Source organism: Lynx canadensis, chromosome D3 (assembly GCF_007474595.2).
Source record: "Lynx canadensis isolate LIC74 chromosome D3, mLynCan4.pri.v2, whole genome shotgun sequence".
NCBI lineage: Eukaryota > Metazoa > Chordata > Mammalia > Carnivora > Felidae > Lynx > Lynx canadensis.
The window spans coordinates 81,081,640-81,095,390 of NC_044314.2; the positions used below are offsets into that span (position 1 = coordinate 81,081,640).

Consider the following 13,751-nt stretch of genomic DNA (forward strand, 5'->3'; position numbering starts at 1 on the left):
CTTTTCCTAATTCATACTGAGCTTTTTGTGTTTCCTTTTGAGATCAACTACTTTATTATGTTTGATGACAAGAGGAGGAACTTCTTCCCCCCCCCCGACCCCCCCCCCCAATTATTCTTCACCCTAGGAAGCTACATTATTCTACGAGAGAAAAGAAAGTCAGGGTAGCTTATGTGGATACTCTGAAGCAGAAACATAATTCCATTGCAAATCATTCTTTAATACCTTCTCATTAACTTCAGCTGGTAATGAGAACAAATTGAGGGGAAAAACCACTATGTCATAGGGATGAGTCAAAAAGTTTTATGAACCTATAAATGTGTGCTGATTTACTCAAATGTAGAAGTGTGAAGTATACAGAGATTGGATTTTGACAGCTTTAGGAGATCCATAGCTTTTTAAAATATGCAAAGCTTTCTCAAGCATGACATGTATGAAAATGAATAATGGTAGCCAGCCAGTCGCTGTAGTTTTTTTTAATTAAACATTTTTCTTTTTTTATTACTCTGCACTGCAGAATTTTGCAAACATGGAATTCACAGATTAAAAGAAACAATATTAAGATAGATACCTATGGAATAGGTCAGATGAATGAATTTTTTCCCTTGTCTTGAACCAGCTAATCCTCTGCCCTTTTTGACATTAAGTGATAATGTAGCGATGTTAAATGTTAAAATGTCTGATGACTTGTCCAAGATTATTGGACTCAAAATATTGCATTCAGAAACCACTCTGCTAGGAAGTGTCATTGCTCAGGAAAGTATATGGTATACTTTCTTCTCTCTCTCATTTTTATTCAGAAAATAATTGTTTCAAAAAGAAGCTACTCAAAATTTTATATTAAAGTACAGGTTATAAAAATTAATTAATTTGCAATATAGCAAAAATATTAGCATTAGGATAATACATCTATATAAGAGTGAATGGGATCTTTTGAAGTGCACGAAGTATGTGTGAGGAAATGTGTGGAAATGGACATATACGCAATATCTCCTCCCGCAACATGACAGTGAAATAGCATGGCAAGAAGTTCTCATCTTTATTGTACATGGAGGTGGAAGACAGACATATTATAAAATTTAGTGTGTAGAGCAGCACCATCCAATCTAATAGAAATACAGTGTGAATTGAGAGCCACATAGCAATTTTAAATTTTCTAGTAGTTGCATTAAAGAACACAAAAAGAACCATGTAAAATTAATTTAAATAATATGTTTATATAACTTAGTGTAACCAAAATAGTGTCATTTTTACATGTAATCAGTATTAAAAATATTGAGGGGTTTTATATTCCCTTTTTAAACTAACTCTCTAGAACCTGGTGTATATTTTATACGCACAGCGCGTCTCAGTTTGGACAGCACCTGGTTTGCGTGCTCTAGAGCCATATGCGGCAGTGGATACGGTCTTGGACGGAATAGGTCCACAGTTACTCATTTGTATATGTCATAACATAATAATGAAGAGAGCAGCACACAGTAATAACTAGGTTTGGTTTAGCACCAAGTCTGTGTTAAGGTAATGTTATACCAATACATACAATAACACACCTCATCTCCAGTCCATTCTGGTAGCTGTTCCTGCTCTTGCTTTAACATTTTTAGAGGGAAAATCCAAGAGGCAAGCCATGGAGGAGCCTTTCTTTTTGGAGGACCAGAGTGTTTCTCTGGTTTCTGTCATCTTTCTGTCTCATCCATGTCGAGTGCAGTTTGTTTTTTCATCTCAAACGTTGTTTAGGGTCATATCTTTTCAGAAATTCCTTGTAACTTAACAGCATTTTCATCTTTTTGCAGTCAAAAGAAAATGGGCATGGCGGACTAATTATTACTCACTTCATCACTTATTGAATGTTTCGGTGTTATGTGGCAAAGTGTTGACTTCCATGCATACGTTATGTTATTTAATGTATACCAAAAAAAAATAGGAAGGTAGATATGATTACCATTTTGCAGATGAGGAACTTGAAGCTAGAGAGGCCATGAGTCTTCCTTAAGAATATCTGACAATGGGGCTCCTGGCTGGCTCAGTCAGTGGAGTGTGTGACTCTTTTTAAATTTTTTTTTTTACATTTATTTATTTTTGAGAGAGAGAGAGCACAAGTGGGGGAGAGGCAGAGAGAGAATGAGACACAGAATCCGAAGCAGGCTCCAGGCTCCTAGCTGTCAGCACAGAGCCCGACACGGGGCTCAAACCCACGAACCGTGAGATCATGACCTGAGCCGAAGTCGGATGCTCGTCTGACTGAGCCACCCAGGTGCCCCTGGAGTGTGTGACTCTTGATCTCAGAGTTGTGAGTTGAGACTCCCATGTTAGGTGTAGAGATTACTTAAAAATAAAATCTTAAAAAAATACAGATTTGATAATAAGAATGCTGAAGGCCACTTTTTAAAGTGAATCTCTGGCAAGTGGAATCTCATTTTCCATACTTTCTTGTGTGTGTTCTTTTTTTACTTTTGATAAAAAATGTCACGGTTCCTGAGGTGTTGAAAATTGACATATGCAGCTTTGTTAGGTAGCATCAAAGAATTTGAGGATCCCCAAGTGGGAAACGCCTTTAGTACATTTCCTAGAGAAAATTTAGACACTAATTTAATGAAATAATTCTTGGTAAAATGTCATGCATAGCCAGAACACCTGTATGTGAAGGAAAGGCTTTAAGTTCGTTGTCATTTTAACACAAGGAGAATTTGTACAGTTTATTTTCCAAATAAGATCTATAGTAGGAGTTTGAAACTTTTGTGAAGCAGACTTAGAGTGTAAAATGTTATACAGAAACGTTAATTTTGTTTTAAATCAGTAGTTTGCTCTTTGGCTTGGGAAAAGGAGTAGGGACTAAAAGATAAAGGTGATGGATGTACTTCAAGTGTAACCTAACTTAGTGTTAAAGTCTTCAGTCTTGTTTCAAGGAAAACTATTGATCTGGTGGCTGCTACATTTGAAGATCATGTTTCCTTCTCAGACTCCACTGTTTCTCTGGGATTTTCTGGCTTGGCTTGTATCCCTAGTTCCATGAATTGTCAGATTCCTTAAGGGTAAAATACTGTCCTAGCAAGAAGGTGTCTTGAAGATCTCCCGGGGGGGGGGGGGGGGGGCGTTAGTTTTTCCTCTTTTCTCTCTTTTTTTCTTAATTGGCAGCAGCAGGTACCATTTTGTATAATGAAATCTTACACAGAATCCTATTATAGGATATAGAAGTGGAAATAAATGATGAGAGTCAAAGTTGGGACCTGAAATCCTGTCCGTTGGCCTCTTCCTTCCCTTGTTTTATAGAGGAGCACCTAAAGCCTTATTCAGGATTATATAGTTGTTTAACTGGGAAACATGGTAAAGATCATCTGGTACAGAAGTTCTCACCATTCTTCTGCCTCCACATGGCAGAGGCTTCCCCCCCGCCCCCGCCCTCCACAAACAGAGGAAAGCCGGCAAGCCTGGTGAGAATCACACATTTAGTCCAGCCAAGTAGGTGAAGGATCGGAGGCCCTGAGGGCGGAGGTGACCTGACCTGACCATAGCAGTGCTGAGCTGTGAGCGCCTGGACTGCGGAAGCGTTCCCAGTGCTGCCGCCACGCAGCTCTGCCTCAGACTCTCTAGCGTGGGGCAGAGCACGATGTAGTTACTCCAGAAGTCCTCTCTTAGTCTGTTCAGTGGTTACCGTTTGCCTCTTCACATGTTGAAGCTACTTGGGCACCTGGGCGGCTCCGTTGGTTAAACGTCCTACTCTTGGTTTCGGCTCAGGTCATGATCTCACAGTTCGTGAGTTCAAGCCCCACGTCAGGCTCTGCCCTTGACAGTGTGGCGCCTGCTTGAGATTCTCTCTCTCTTTTTCTCTCTGCACCTCCCCTGCTTTCTCTGTCTCTCTCTCTCTCTCTCAATAAATAAATAAACTTAAAAAGTTTTTTAAAAAGTCTTGGGGCGCCTGGGTGGCGCAGTCGGTTAAGCGTCCGACTTCAGCCAGGTCACGATCTCACGGTCCGTGAGTTCGAGCCCCGCGTCAGGCTCTGGGCTGATGGCTCGGAGCCTGGAGCCTGTTTCCCATTCTGTGTCTCCCTCTCTCTCTGCCCCTCCCCCGTTCATGCTCTGTCTCTGTCTGTCCCAAAAATAAATAAAAACGTTGAAAAAAAAAAATTTAAAAAAAAAAAAGTCTTGTAAATGTTTACGTTGCTAGAAAGAGCAATGTGATGGGAAATTGGGACATCAGATAGCTTTCCAAAACAGTGATTTAAATTCATGGCTCCAAATTTGTAAATAAATTTGCTGTACAGGACACCCCCTAGTGGCCAAATTTCACAACCACAACTGGCATTGCATTATATTCGCCTCAGCTTTGAAGAGTCAGTCATTGCCTTAATGAGCCACTGTTCATGATGGTGGCCAACCTCAGGTATATGAAAATGCTTTTTAAAAAAAGGATTGAGAGGGGCGCCTGGGTGGCGCAGTCGGTTAAGCGTCCGACTTCAGCCAGGTCACGATCTCGCGGTCCGCGAGTTCGAGCCCCGCGTCGGGCTCTGGGCTGATGGCTCAGAGCCTGGAGCCTGTTTCCGATTCTGTGTCTCCCTCTCTCTCTGCCCCTCCCCTGTTCATGCTCTGTCTCTCTCTGTCCCGAAAATAAATAAACGTTGAAAAAAAAATTAAAAAAAAAAGGATTGAGAGTCACTGTTCTCTAAGTATTTCTTAAAATATACTTTTTTTTTTACCAGTTGATTTTTAATAAATCTTTTGAGTCTAAGTAGGATTATTAAACCTAACTGTGAAGTTTCATTTTAATGTCAATATGGAAAGAGATTGTGGAACCATTTCCCCAAAGAGCAGTGAGTGTGGTGGATTTTTCAAGCTAGCTAAGTGATTTTACTACATCTAAACCACCCTTCCAGCTCTAAATTTTTATTTTTTGTAGTATAAGTGCCTGATGGATTTTCCGTGTAAAATTTGCTAGATGACATTTTTATATAATTCTGAAATATTCCATACATATTCGTAAGCAGAGCTAGAACTTTTAATAAAGTTATTCCGTCAGATTTCTTTCAGCTTCTACTTATTTCCTCTCCTTATGCTTTTCAGGCAATCATTTGTTAGAAGAAAAATGTATGTTATGTAGACTTTGTCCACTTAATTAACGTGAAATCAAATCATAAACCATCAGGGGGATAGTGGTAAAGTTCCAGAAAGGATAGTTTTCCGGTGATGACCTTATTCTTAGAAACTTCCATTATTAATATTCTATGGTGTAACTGATACAACCATTCAATTAGCATTATTTCTGATGCAAGTAGGGTGCCTGCCTATGAACTGGGATGTTTTAGAAGTCCTGCCTGTTAAAATATTACTGTTTTTTCTTCTCTCTCTCTCTCTCTCTCTCTCTCTCTCTCTCCCTCTCTCCCTCCCTCCCTCCCTCCCTCCCTCCCTCCCTCCCTCCCTCCCTTCCTTCCTTAGCAGTTGCAGACTTGCAAAGGATGTTTCCCACCCCTCCTTCTTTGGAACAGCACCCTGCATTTTCTCCTGTGATGAATTATAAAGATGGAATCAGTTCAGAGACAGTGACAGCATTAGGCATGATGGAGAGCCCTATGGTCAGTATGGTTTCAACACAGCTCACTGAATTCAAAATGGAAGTAGAAGATGGATTAGGAAGTCCCAAGCCAGAGGAAGTAAAGGTAATTGCCGGTATATTAATCTTACCAGGGCAGGGCAGGGCAGGGCAGTTTTTAAGCAGATTCATATGCATCTTCAAGATAGTATTATCTATATGCCATACATACCTAAGTTCCTAGGAATCCTCGCAGTGGATCGTGAGGTACATTGTGTTGTATATAAATTATAGTGTCTTGATCAACTTATAATTTTGGCATTAGCATGTTCTGCTGACGAAATGAGAGAAGTGCTGAATTCCAGTGATTGTTGTTGCTGTTGTGGTGTCCTGAGTCGTTCACTGACATTATCACTGGCCCCCTCTTGTTATCACAGGACTTTTCATACGTGCACAAAGTTCCAACTTTTCAACCTTTCGTGGGTTCCTCCATGTTTGCTCCACTGAAGATGTTGCCGAGCCAGTGCCTGCTACCTCTGAAGATACCTGATGCCTGTCTGTTTCGGCCTTCGTGGGCGGTGCCTCCCAAAATTGAACAGCTGCCCATGCCGCCTGCAGCCATTTTCAGTAGAGACGGTTACAAGTACGTGCCGGGATCTGCATCGAGCTACTGGCCATGTGAATGGGTTTTGAGCTTAACTAAATATTTATCTACAGTGATGACATCACATACCGTTTAAAACTTTCCTTTCTTGGCCATTTGTGTTTTTGCGCACATTATTTTGTATCGAAAGCGTACATGTCTTCTGAACCAAATTTCGCGTACACAGATAAATTAAGGTTATTTGTATAGAGAACCACGGTGTTCGTGCTCATTCCATATCAAATCACTGTCTACCACGAATCAAACACTAGATTGGAGCTTAGGATATATTACTTATTTAAAAATACTACCATTTTGGGGATAGTATTGGTAAGTACTTGGTTTGTGACTTGATGACTCCAAGTGTGTTTACTGAAGGCACTTTAAAATGAAGTGATAACATGGAGACTTTCTCTGATGCTGACCCCACGTCATAAGAAAGCAGCAACAGAGGTGGTAGGAGAAGAGGAAGGAAGAGGCTGGATTTACGGTAGCTTGGGCACTTTTCACCCTGTCAAAAAACAGTACTTACATCAACAACGCAGAGTCCGTTTCCCCTATGATTCATAATTTCTTAATAAAATACATGCTATAAAATAGAAGGCCACAAACTCAAGTTTCTGTCAGGACCAGGCAAGCAGTGTACGGACAACGTGGACTGGGGAAAGCAAACGACTTGACAGCACCAATGGTCAGTGTCCCCCAGCGGGATGGCAGGGACGGGCAGGGTCCAGGATGGACCCGCTGAGAGAGGGCCTCTTTGGAAGTGACTGTTTGCCGTGCGGTGACAGCACATAGTTCACACAAGGATGTGGGAGCCTGGAGATCTGCATGTTTACATACATTTCCTTTTTACAAACGGTGCTAATTAGTTCAGAGTTACGTTTTAGGAACCAGTAAGACAAGAAGACAAATTCCAGATCCAGTCTGTGGGCTCCATTCGTGACATCAGATAAAACCATCTTGATGAAACCAACGTTAGTGTCCCAAACGGGCTTTATGCTCACGTGTGCGAAGTCAGTAGGGGATTGAAAAACCGCGACGCAGGTGTGGGATAAAAGAACCCAGACTTGGGAAGGTACCGCTGTGCTGACATAGGACTCCGTTCCTGCTCCTCCCTTTTTTGTTTCCTCCTGTCTGTGACCTTAAATGACCATCTGATCGGAGTCTCCCCTTCTTTAAAATGATATAATCCCGCCTTCCCACACAAGATTCTCAAAAGGCTCCGGCAACTAATGGTTGGGGAAGTATTGTGGCAATGACGACTCACCAGCAGTGTGAAAGAGTGTGCTCGAAAGGCCCCTGGTGGTGACCCCCCTGGCTGGTCTCCTGCTGCCGTGCTCCGGCTGGACTCGGTCTTATTTATTTATTTATTTTTTATTTTTTTTTTTTTAATTTTTTTTTTTCAACGTTTTTATTTATTTTTGGGACAGAGACAGAGCATGAACGGGGGAGGGGCAGAGAGAGAGGGAGACACAGAATCGGAAACAGGCTCCAGGCTCCGAGCCATCAGCCCAGAGCCTGACGCGGGGCTCGAACTCACAGACCGTGAGATCGTGACCTGGCTGAAGTCGGACGCTTAACCGACTGCGCCACCCAGGCGCCCCTGGACTCAGTCTTATTTAAATAGGGCCTGGTGCAGTACAGTGGAGCCCATTGGCCCGTACTCGTTGCCATGCCCTTCTCAGCAGTGCAGCAGCTCCAGGGACCCGGTGGACAGTTTAATCTCCTACACACAGAGGCTCCTCAAAAACGTGAAACGCAACCCGTTGCTGTATGGTCGGTTAAAAAATAAGTGATTTAGATCACTGCTTATTCTGTTCAGTCTGCCAGTAGCCATCCCAAAGATCCTTGATATCCTTAGCTGGCACTGTTAGGAACTTCGTTCGATGAAGTATCGGCACACCTTCCAGAATGGCCGCCCCTGCCCCGGTGTCGTAGCTGTATGCCTCTTGAAATGTGGCCAGTTGAGACCAAGACTGAACTTTTGGTGTTATCTAAGTTGACTTAAACTTTAGCACGTAGGGCTAGCGGCAGCCTTATTGGCCAGCAAAGTTCTAGACTGTGTGAATTCCTTCTGCTGGGGCCTCCCTCACCCTGGCCACCCCTTTGCCACACTCAGCACGCTGGTGCTTCCTTGCTTGACGCCTGTCTTACTGGCTGTGAGCTGACTTTTCTTCTGCCTTTTTACTGTTGAATACCTGGCATCTAGCACAGTGTTGGTCCTCAACTCATTTTTATCAAATGGGGAAAAATCAGGTTACTGTGCAAGCTAAACCATTCTTACTACCTAGGGAGCAATTCCATTATTTGGGTTTTCCGTTAGGAGCCATAGTTCCTTTTCTGATCTGAACTGCATAGTAATTCATAGGGTTTTGTCAAACAGGAAGATGTGAAAGGAGTCCAATTAGGGTAAAGATCTTTATTACGCACTTATTATTTTGGTCTCTGAGATAGCAGTGATTGCTAATCAAGGTTTCTGGGTCATTTTTTTATCTGTTCTCAGAGATACCACTGTGCCTCAGATTTATAATTTCCTTATAGTGCTTGATGTAGATTTTTTTAGGCTGGTAGTTGAGGCATAGCTAATTAAAAATCACAAGAATTTATTTGAAGAGCCATTGCTTTGTGACATTCTTCTTTCAAATTGTAAGTGAATGAATATGTAGTTTATTGGAAGAACATTAGTTTAAGCTCAGTATTAATAGATTTCAAAAGAGTAATAAGTATCAAATGAAATCTGTGTTCTTTTGATACCTTCTAATTGGACAGAATGGTCTCGTGCTGTTTTACATGTACATCTAAGAGTGTATATCAGAAAACTTTTTTGCAATAAAAAAACAGCAGAACATTGCAGGCACTGTTTTGTGCTCTATGTGGCTATTCCAAGAAGAAGTCATTGCTTATGGAAAAATAGGTAACACAGTGCTATCAGTCTCTGGGAACTGAAACAAATTGTGCTACCAGTAACGCATAGCATATTGAAAAATTAAAAATGAACTAAAATTGCCTACCACTCCACAGGAATCTAGAAGTGTGGAAGCTGCAATATAGGATGTGTGCTTGTAACTCATCTAATGAGTACTAAGGCCTCCTAGCTACACACGTGATATTTGTATTAATTGTAGTGTAGCACTGGCCAGTGGCTTTCCTACAACTGGATTCCCTCATGGTGACTCATTATTATAAAAACACAGGCCTAGATAGGCCTGTATTTTGAAAATAGAAGAATGGTACATTTTCATGTGTGTCTGACTTGGAATCATATATGGATCATCGCCTTAGTGAGCAAGTACGGTGGCAGACTTTCGATTTCAATAAATGACAAAAATGTAATTGCCAGTTAAATCCAGATTTTATCCTATGGCCTTCTAGCTGATTTAGCATCTGAACTCGTGTTACAGTTTCACGTAGTAGTTATGGTTTTTCAAAACTACCTTGACCAGACTCAGCACCATGTTTTCTTCTAAAATCAGTGAAGTTCCTTTGAAAGATTAACATGAAGATTGCGCAGATGTGGAGTAAGCAGAAGGAAGACGCTGTGGTGTATTGTTCTTCATGCCTTGCTGCTTGCTTTCCCATCCACTTCACTGGCTTTTTTGAGTGCTTTTATTTTTTTTAAGAAACACTGGAATATACCCAGGGATGGCATGCGTGAAGGCTGCGGTGTGCGGGCGGGCGGGCGGGGTGACCGTGAGAACCCTGGCAGTCTGTGACGAGCGCGCGTTCTCACTCGGCATTCTCTGTTGCAGCAACGTGCCTAGTGTCGGGAGCCTAGCAGACCCAGACTACCTGAATACGCCCCAGATGAACACGCCGGTGACGTTGAACAGCGCTGCCCCAGCCAGCAACAGCGGGGCAGGAGTTTTGCCATCTCCAGCAACCCCTCGCTTCTCTGTCCCCACACCACGAACCCCCAGGACCCCAAGAACTCCCAGAGGAGGGGGCACTGCCAGTGGTCAAGGGTCGGTTAAATACGACAGCACCGATCAGGGCTCACCTGCCTCTACCCCCTCCACCACGCGGCCCCTTAACTCTGTGGAGCCTGCCACCATGCAGCCGATTCCCGAAGCCCACAGTCTCTACGTCACCCTGATCCTCTCAGATTCCGTGATGAATATTTTTAAAGACAGAAACTTTGACAGCTGTTGCATCTGTGCCTGCAACATGAACATCAAAGGGGCAGATGTTGGGCTTTACATCCCCGATTCTTCCAACGAGGACCAGTATCGCTGTACCTGTGGGTTTAGTGCGATTATGAATCGCAAACTTGGCTACAATTCAGGACTCTTCCTGGAAGATGAGTTGGATATCTTTGGGAAGAATTCTGATATTGGTCAGGCCGCGGAGAGGCGCTTAATGATGTGTCAGACTACCTTCCTTCCTCAGGTGGAGGGAGCCAGAAAGTCCCAGGAGCCACCTATAAGCCTCCTCCTCCTCCTCCAGAATCAGCATACACAACCTTTTGCTTCACTGAGTTTCTTGGACTACATTTCCTCCAACAGTCGCCAGACTCTTCCCTGTGTAAGCTGGAGTTACGACCGGGTGCAGGCAGATAATAATGATTATTGGACGGAATGCTTTAATGCCTTGGAGCAGGGCCGACAGTATGTGGACAATCCCACGGGTGGAAAAGTAGACGAAGCGCTGGTGAGAAGTGCCACTGTGCACTCTTGGCCTCACAGCAATGGTAGGTTTTCCAGAATGCACACTTACTTTGCAGACTTTCTTCGTATGGTGGTAAATTATAAGCTTTCTTTGTTATAGGACAAATCTCAAATTTCACTTCTTCAGAAGAACTAAAGTGAGAGCCCTGTTGATAATTATCCTAAATTTAAGGACTGGAGAAATGTTTCATATGGAAACACCTTTTGAGCAGAGGAATTATTTTTTGAAAACTTCTTATCGTGTTAATTCCTATGGGCCATTGGTACTGAAAACCGGTGGCTGCTAAGTGTCAGAGTTGTCGAGACTATACGGGATACTAGTTTGTACACCCTTCCATGTTTACATCCACCGATTCCTCTAGACTGGTTTTCCATGGTCCTTCCTCCATGAAGCCTTCTGCCCATTTACAGAGCACTTTTTCCTTCCTCTGGTTTTCTAGTGCTTTGTATCTTACAACAGTGATCACGGTTTACTTTGCGTTGTGGTTCCTGAGGCATGTCACTGGCTCTTCTGTTGTTAAAAGCTCCAGTTGACAAATATCTGTGACGATGAGCTCGAAGTGGGCCACGGAACTTGCCATTCGCTTCCTTTATTCATTCGCTATTCCATGATGCATCCTGGGGGATAAAATGACCGAAAGAGACAAGGTACCTCTCGGAGGGACTTTCTGATCTGTTCTGGAAGATGTACATTAATCAAATAATTACACGAATTAGCATATTATTAGAAACCATTATAAGCGATGAAAGCATGGGATAAGGAGAGCATCCCTAGACTGGGGTCAGGGAAGACCTCCTTGAAGAAGTACTAACGTTAGAGATCTCAGTACTGATTAATTGGATAAAGAGAGTGGAGAGCAAGGAATTGTGTCCCAGGTAGAAGGAGCAAGAGTGAAGGCCCAGAATTATGTAGAGCTTGGGGCTTTCAGAAAACTGAAGCCAGCTTCCAGTTGGCTAGATTTACAAGAACCTTTTGAGACCTGCTGGGGCTGGGGGCTTTATCCCAAGATCCCTAACAGGTCATTGATGGGTTTATGAAGAGGCATTGCCATCAGATTTGTGCAGTTAAGAAACAGATACTCTCAGGGGTGCCTGGGTGGCTCAGTTGGCTAAGCACCTGACTTTGGCTCAGGTCACGATCTCATGGTTCACGAGTTCGAGCCCTGCGTTGGGCTCTGTGCTGACAGCCTGGAGCCTGCTTCAGATTCTGTTTCCATCTCTCTCTACCCCTCCCCTGCTCACGTGTTCCCTCTCCCTCTCCCTTCCTCCCTCCCTCCCTCCCCCTCTCTCTCTTTCTCTCTCTCAAAAATAATAATAATAATTAATTTTAAAATAAAACAGAGAAACAAATACTCTGACTTGGGTGCAGGCTGTGGATTTGGAAATGACAGGAACGGTGGAGAGACTACAGGTTTAATGTAGTGGCTCAAATAAATAATAGCTTGGTTTCGTGTCTTAGCAAAGGAGATGGAAGAGAAGTGGAAGCATTCAAAAGACGTTGAGGAAGTGGTAGGACTGCAGGATTTCGTAGTGGGTTGGATTTTGGGGCTTGGGGAGAACGGGATGTTAAGGAAGACACCCGGATTTGTGATGCATATACCTGAACCCATAGTGACCTCATTCAAAGCTAGGTGTACTGGAGGAAGACCCTGTCTGGGGAGAAAGCCCCTAAATTGAGTTTTGGTGATTTTAAAGATTCCTTCTGAGATACCCAGCTAGAGGTTTCAAGTAGACAGTTGGGATTTGACAGGCCTGCAGCTCAGGGGGAAGGGAGTGGTTGGCTTGTAGATCGGAACTCAAGTCAGGAGCACTGAGGAGGAGGGAAGCTCACTGAGGAGGCGGACAAAACGAGAACCGCAGAGGGCTTGGGACAGAGCTTTACTGAATTCTTTGGTGTAACCGAGTTCAAGAAAGAGTAGAGTGGTCAATAAGCATTAAAGCACAGCTGAGCTTTTAAGATGAGGATTCAACCTGTCTTTGGACCACGGTGAGGGCTGCTCTGGAGAGAGGTGGGAGCGGCCAGGCCCGAGAGGTCGGTTACGTGAACAGAACATGGACCCTGTCCTGAGCAGCTCTGAGCCTTGGAGGAGAGAAGGCTGTATAATCTTCTTAAATATAGTTTGAAATCTGGAAAAGAACTATGGCTCGAGGATAGAGCTCAGTGGAGTAGGGGTGATAGGCATTTTCGGAGTAGCCAAGCAAGGAGGCTTCTTGGTAGGTGGAGACTCCTAAGGAAGTATTCAAGGGTGACACTCACTTCTGTAACTGCTCAGGTTTGAGCACAGTGCCTTACACTTAGCAGGCCTTTAATTAATGTCTGTGGGATGAATTTATGAATTAAAGAAAGTACAGTCTTTCCCCTGCAGAAATGTGGGTGATTATCTTGGGTGGTTCCTTTTACTAGACAGTAGCCTTCAGACAGAAAAGCATTCTGTGGGTGGATCAGTACTGTCATCTTTGGATATGAAAAATAGCAGATTTTGTTGCAGGGGAGGTGTGGGCTTCAAAGTCAGAAGCTGGAAAGTACCCGACCGCTGATGGAAGTGAACGGTGCGGTGCGGGAGCCGGGTCTGCAGACAGCAGCGCCCTCAATTGTCTCGCACGGCACACTCTCTGTTCCGTGTGCACAGGAATAGCCCCACGGAAGTGCGTCTGCTTTTATTTTTCTGTAACGTGTGGTTCTCTTGGTCTGTCATTTTCCAACTTTTGATAGAGCCGTGGGTACAAGAAGTACTTTTTTCTTTACTATAAGGAAAAAAGGCAGCACAGGCTCGAAGATGAAGGCGATGGCCATTGCTCCATTGTCAGGCAAGCAGCAGAGCCGAGTGAGGAGAGAGCGAGCAGAGCCGGGGGTGGGGAGGGGGCGGCTGTCCAACCGCTCCAGCAGGGCTGTCTGTGCAGGAACGTGGCTCCGAGC

General features: G+C 43.7%; 1 protein-coding gene across 2 annotated transcripts in view; it reads left to right on the top strand.

The window, feature by feature from the left end:
• The window catches only part of MED13L (mediator complex subunit 13L), a 304,666-nt gene that overhangs the window by 265,643 nt on the left and 25,272 nt on the right, over positions 1 to 13,751 (top strand). The window contains exons 15-17 of one of the 2 annotated variants that reach the window (XM_030335708.1): positions 5,434 to 5,651; positions 5,962 to 6,167; positions 9,920 to 10,857. In XM_030335708.1, the coding sequence (XP_030191568.1) occupies positions 5,434 to 5,651; positions 5,962 to 6,167; positions 9,920 to 10,857 (1,362 nt within the window). Of the gene's footprint in view, positions 1 to 5,430; positions 5,652 to 5,961; positions 6,168 to 9,919; positions 10,858 to 13,751 lie in introns of both variants that reach the window. The other variant, XM_030335707.1, reaches the window with a different exon arrangement.